The following is a 5,000-nucleotide window of genomic DNA, read 5'->3' as shown; positions in this document are numbered from 1 at the left end:
AACACTCCTCCTTTCCCTTCACATCCCTTCCAGATCCTTTCCAGACCCGTCCCTCAAACTCTAACACTCCTTTTTTCTCCACACCACTCCTTCCGACCTCTTCCAGACTCCTTCAGACACCCACTCAAACACTAACAGCCTCGTTCTTTCCTCCCACAGCTGGAGTATGGGTCGGGCGGGCTGGGGACCCCTCTCTCTCCCACCGTCCGTCGCTCCGTGGATGAGAGTTCCTTGTGGAGGCGGCGGACGGGGGCCTATGCCAGCGCGCCCTTCCGCCAGGCATCCACAGACGAGATCAGGCGAAGGAGGGAGAGTCTGGCCGCCATGTCGCCTCACCACCGCTCCACCAGCGCCATCCACCATCCGTCAGGTACGTGTGGAGTGGATGAAGGAAGGAAGGGTGGTGATACGGTGGGAAAGTGGAATATTTTTTTTTTTTTTTTTTTTTGGTGGGGTTTAGGTGTGAAAAAGTGGAGTTTGGGTTTTTTAGTGTTTTTTTTTTTATTTTAGTTGGAACATGTGGAGTTTTTGTGCTTTTAAATTTTGTGTTTTAATTGTGATTGGTAAGGTTTTATGTGGAAGAAGTGGAGTTTTTGTGTATTTCCTTGTGTTTTCTTTTTTTGATTGGTGAGGTTTTGATAGGTGATAGGAAGTGGAAGACATAGAAAGGAGTGGATGATGGAGAAGGTATAGATAGAGTGGAAGAAGTGGAATTTTTGGGGCTATTTTGGTGTTTGCTTCGTGATAATGAAATAGAGAAGGATGAAAGGGATGGTAGGGAGTGGGAAATGTGCGGAGAAGTGGATGAAGGAGACGAAAAAAGGAATTGTGATAAGTGGAAGAGATGGAAGATTTTCAGTTATTATCGTGATTTTAGATATGAAATGATACGTAGATGATAAAAGAATAGAAGAGAACTGAGAAGAACGTAACATGTCTCTAATAATAATAATAATAATAATAATAATAATAATAATAATAATAATAATAATACTGCTACAAAATATAGTTACAAAAAAAAAATAACAAACTCCGCAAGTAATTTCCGGGAAGGTTATCACTACTGTTTTCTCTTCCTCCTTTCTCTCCTTTCTCTCCTTTCCTCCTTTTCTTACCCTCCTCACCCTCTCTCTCCTTCCTCGCCTTCTCTTCTCTGTTTACTCTCCTTTTAACCCTTCTTTGGTCTCTTCTTTCATCGCTTCCTCTTGCTTTCCTCCTTCTTTCCTCCTTCTTTCCTCCTTCTTTCCTTCTTTCCTTCCTTTGTTGTCTTCTCTCTTCTCTCCTTTCCTTTACTTTCCTTCACTTCTCTTTTTCTCCTTTCGTTCTTCTTTGGTCACTGTTTTATTTCTTTGTTTCCTTCTGTCTCTTTCTCTCTGTCATCTTTTTCTCCATCACCTTTTTCGCCTCCTCCTCCTCCTCCTCCTCCTCCTCCTCCTCCTCCTCCTCCTCCTCCTCCTCCTCCTCCTCCTCCTCCTCCTCCCTCTGATTCTGTCTGGATTTGAAGTCTTCATAGAATTCCGATCCGACTGTCGTTTGCACCTTGATGGCATCTCTCTCTCTCTCTCTCTCTCTCTCTCTCTCTCTCTCTCTCTCTCTCTCTCTCTCTCTCTCTCTCTCTCTCTCTCTCTCCCCTTGCAGAAATAAAAGAAACCTTCATTGAGAAAATTAGATAAAAATTGGAATATGTTTAAAGTTTTTCCTTCTTTCCACAAAAAAAAGAGGAAAAGGAAAGAGAGAGAGAGAGAGAGAGAGAGAGAGAGAGAGAGAGAGAGAGAGAGAGAGAGAGAGAGAGAGAGAGAGGCAGAAAATTAACCACCAGAAAAGGAGAAAAACAGAAAAGAAAATACAACACAATATTGAAGAAGAAAAAGAAAGAAAATGAAACTGGAAAAAAAATGAAAAGAAAACGGGAGGAGGAAAGACCACGAACCCAAACTAAGCTATTTTTCGTCCTGCAGAGAGAGATTGCAATAATAATAATCAGACCCAACCATCAAAGCAGGAATGTGGGGGAGAAAGGGGCTGTGGGAAATGGGGAGTGAGGGTGGGGAGGGGAAAGGACGCCTCGGGGGACACATTGCAAAAGGGGAAAGGGGGGAGATGAGATAGGAAGCAAGGGAAGGGAGGGGAGGAAAGGGGGACTGAAGGGGGCGGAGTGGAGGGGATGGGAAGGTTGGGGAGGGTACCTGGGGAGGGGGGTTGTGGTTTAGAGGGTCAAAGGGTGCAGAGTTGGGGGTTTAGGGGGGTTGGGGGGAGGGGATGTGGGGGGGTTGTTTAATTTGTATATATATTTATGTTTACTTAGTTTCCACGGTTATTAGAATTGCGATTAGATTCTCTCTCTCTCTCTCTCTCTCTCTCTCTCTCTCTCTCTCTCTCTCTCTCTCTCTCTCTCTCTCTCTCTCTCTCTCATCACCGGCGTCGTCCTTCCATATATCATCCTTGTCCTCGTCCTCCATCTCCTCTTTTCCTTCTTCCTCCTCCTCCTCCTCCTCCTCCTCCTCCTCCTCCTCCTCCTCCTCCTTCTTCAATGTAATATGTTTGGTCTGGTTTTCATTATTGTGGTGGCAAGAAGATTCTGGGAGAGGGAGGAGAATTCTCTATTGAAAAGGAAAAGGGTATTATCTCCTCCTCCTCCTCCTCCTCCTCCTCCTCCTCCTCCTCCTCCTCCTCCTCCCCCCTGTTCAATATTCATCTTGTTATCACTTCCTTTTTATCCTTGGGCTTCTCTTCCTCCTCCTCCTCCTCCTCCTCCTCCTCCTCCTCCTCCTCCTCCTCCTCCTCCTCCTCTTCCTCCTCCTCCTCCTCCTTGTGTTCTTCAGTAATGGTGCTCTTCTGTTCTGCCTTCGTCTGTTCCCTCTTCGTGTTATGGTGGTGGAAATGTTGTGCCTTGTTATCATCTTGTTATCGCTCCTTTGTTTTCATACTTCGCCCTCCTCCTCCTCCTCTTCATAGTCCCTCCCTCCTCCTCCTCCTTCTTCTACTCCTTCAGTGTAATGGTAATGGTAGCATCGTGGCCCTTTCAGTGAGTCTTGTCTTGTGGAGATGTTACGTTTTGTTATCGTATGTTTGTTTTCACACTTTAGTCCTCCTCCTCCTCCTCCTCCTCCTCCTCCTCCTCCTCCTCCTCCTCCTCCTCCTCCTCCTCCTCCTCCTCCTCCTCCTGCTGCTTCTCGTCCTTCTCCTACTTAAAAAAATTATTGTGTTCAATTTAGGTGGTGACAGTGTAGTGTTCTTTACTTGTGTGTGTGTGTGTGTGTGTGTGTGTGTGTGTGTGTGTGTGTGTGTGTGTTGTTGTTGTTGTTGTTGTTGTTGTCATTGATTCTTTGTTTTCATACTTCGTCCTTCTCATACTCTTAAAAAAAAAAAACTAAATAAATAAATGAAAATACGTAAATGAATATAAATCCTTACGCCATGCAGTATTAAACTTTGATACTTAAAACTTATACGGCAAATCCTTCAAATTCCCTTCTAAACTCTCCCCTCGCCACCCCCCTTCATTTTTTTGCACTGCTGAGTAAACAACATGGAGGGAAGCTGCAAGAAATCCCCGCGCAACACACATACCTACAAACACACACACACACATACACACACACACACACACACACACACGTAGTATAAATTGGTGATAGTCATGTTCTTTCCTCTCATCTTGTCCTTCGCTGGCGGGAGTGTTACATCTGCCCGTGTGTTGCTGTGCTGCCGAGGACTAGGGAGGGCAAGGGTGCGTCAGGGAGGGCCAGGGTGAGTCAGGGTGCGGCAGGGAGGGCCAAGGAGTGCGTGACGGGGCAAGGCAATGCGAAGAGCGGCCGTGGCTCACTTTTGCTTTGGTTTATGAGTGTGTTTACTCCCGGCGATAATGTGTGTGTGTGTGTGTGTGTGTGTGTGTGTCGCGAGCCAGAGTGGGGCGAGAGAGGGAGAGGAAGAGAGAGGGAGAGGGAGGGAGACCGCCTTCTCTACTGCGCTATTAATGGTCAGAGGCACCCTGCAGTAGTGGCTAAATAAAGGTTCAGTTAGAGATAGTTAAAATATATTAATACAGAAAAAAATAGCCCTTAAAATAGATATGTATATTGTGGAGTTCATTGGTTCCGTGTTTAAATGTAAAGATGAAGAGATAAATGAAAAAGTAAAAGAATAAAGGATGATGGAAGGTTATTTTAGGTGAATTATTCTTTCATCTACGCGTTTATCTACATTTTTGTTTATTCGTCCGTATCTTTATTCATTTCTTCATTAGATTGCAGTGTTACTTGTCACGCACCACAAGAGAGAGAGAGAGAGAGAGAGAGAGAGAGAGAGAGAGAGAGAGAGAGAGAGAGAGAGAGAGAGAGAGAGAGAGAGAGAGTTAATTGTGTCAAGGGTTTCAATTGTTTCCATCGGGGATCATGAACAAACGTAGCAAACAACAAAGAAAACAAAGGGAAGAGGCAGTGAAGGAAAGAAAGATAGGTAAAAACAAAAGAAGAAAATGCGTGGCGTACCTCAAGAGAGAGAGAGAAAAAAAGACAAAATGTTATGAAAATCTTGAAGTGAATTTTGAGAAGTCTCCGAGTTATTCTGATTCTTTTCAAGGTCATGCATGAGAGAGAGGAGGAGAGAGGAGGTAAGAGGGAAGGGAGAGGAGGGAAGGCAAAGTGAAGGAAGTGAGAGAAAGAGGACAAGAAGGAAAATAAGGACAAGGGAAAGACAGAATTTTATTAGTCTTCATGTACTCTGTTATTTTAAAGAGGGGGAGAGAGAGGAGGAGGGAAGGCAGACTGTAGGAACTAAGAGAAGGAGGGCGAGGAAAAAAAATTATGACTAGGAAAACGACGGAATTTCCCTGTTGGTCTTGTTCTCTATTGTATTATTTTCCTTCTTACCCATTTGTCCCTCTTTACTTCCTACATCATATATTTTACTCTTTATTTGTGTTTCTCTTATCTTTCACTTCGTCCTCTTCTTTTAACTTCGTCTCATCTATTTATTTATTTATTTTTTATTTTCGTTCT

At 44.2% G+C, this 5,000-nt stretch overlaps 1 protein-coding gene across 15 annotated transcripts in view; it reads left to right on the top strand.

Annotated features, from left to right (window-relative positions):
- Positions 1-5,000, top strand: part of LOC135089427 (microtubule-associated serine/threonine-protein kinase 3-like) — a 271,594-nt gene that overhangs the window by 98,374 nt on the left and 168,220 nt on the right. For all 15 annotated transcript variants that reach the window (XM_063984974.1, XM_063984985.1, XM_063984987.1 and 12 more), the window contains one exon: positions 160-370. In XM_063984974.1, coding sequence (XP_063841044.1) covers positions 160-370 — 211 coding nt within the window. The remainder of the gene's footprint in view (positions 1-159; positions 371-5,000) is intronic.

This window comes from Scylla paramamosain, chromosome 33 (assembly GCF_035594125.1).
Source record: "Scylla paramamosain isolate STU-SP2022 chromosome 33, ASM3559412v1, whole genome shotgun sequence".
NCBI classification, from domain to species: Eukaryota; Metazoa; Arthropoda; class Malacostraca; order Decapoda; family Portunidae; genus Scylla; species Scylla paramamosain.
The sequence above is the reverse complement of the archived record's forward strand: the minus strand, read 5'-3'. Positions and strand labels throughout refer to the sequence as shown.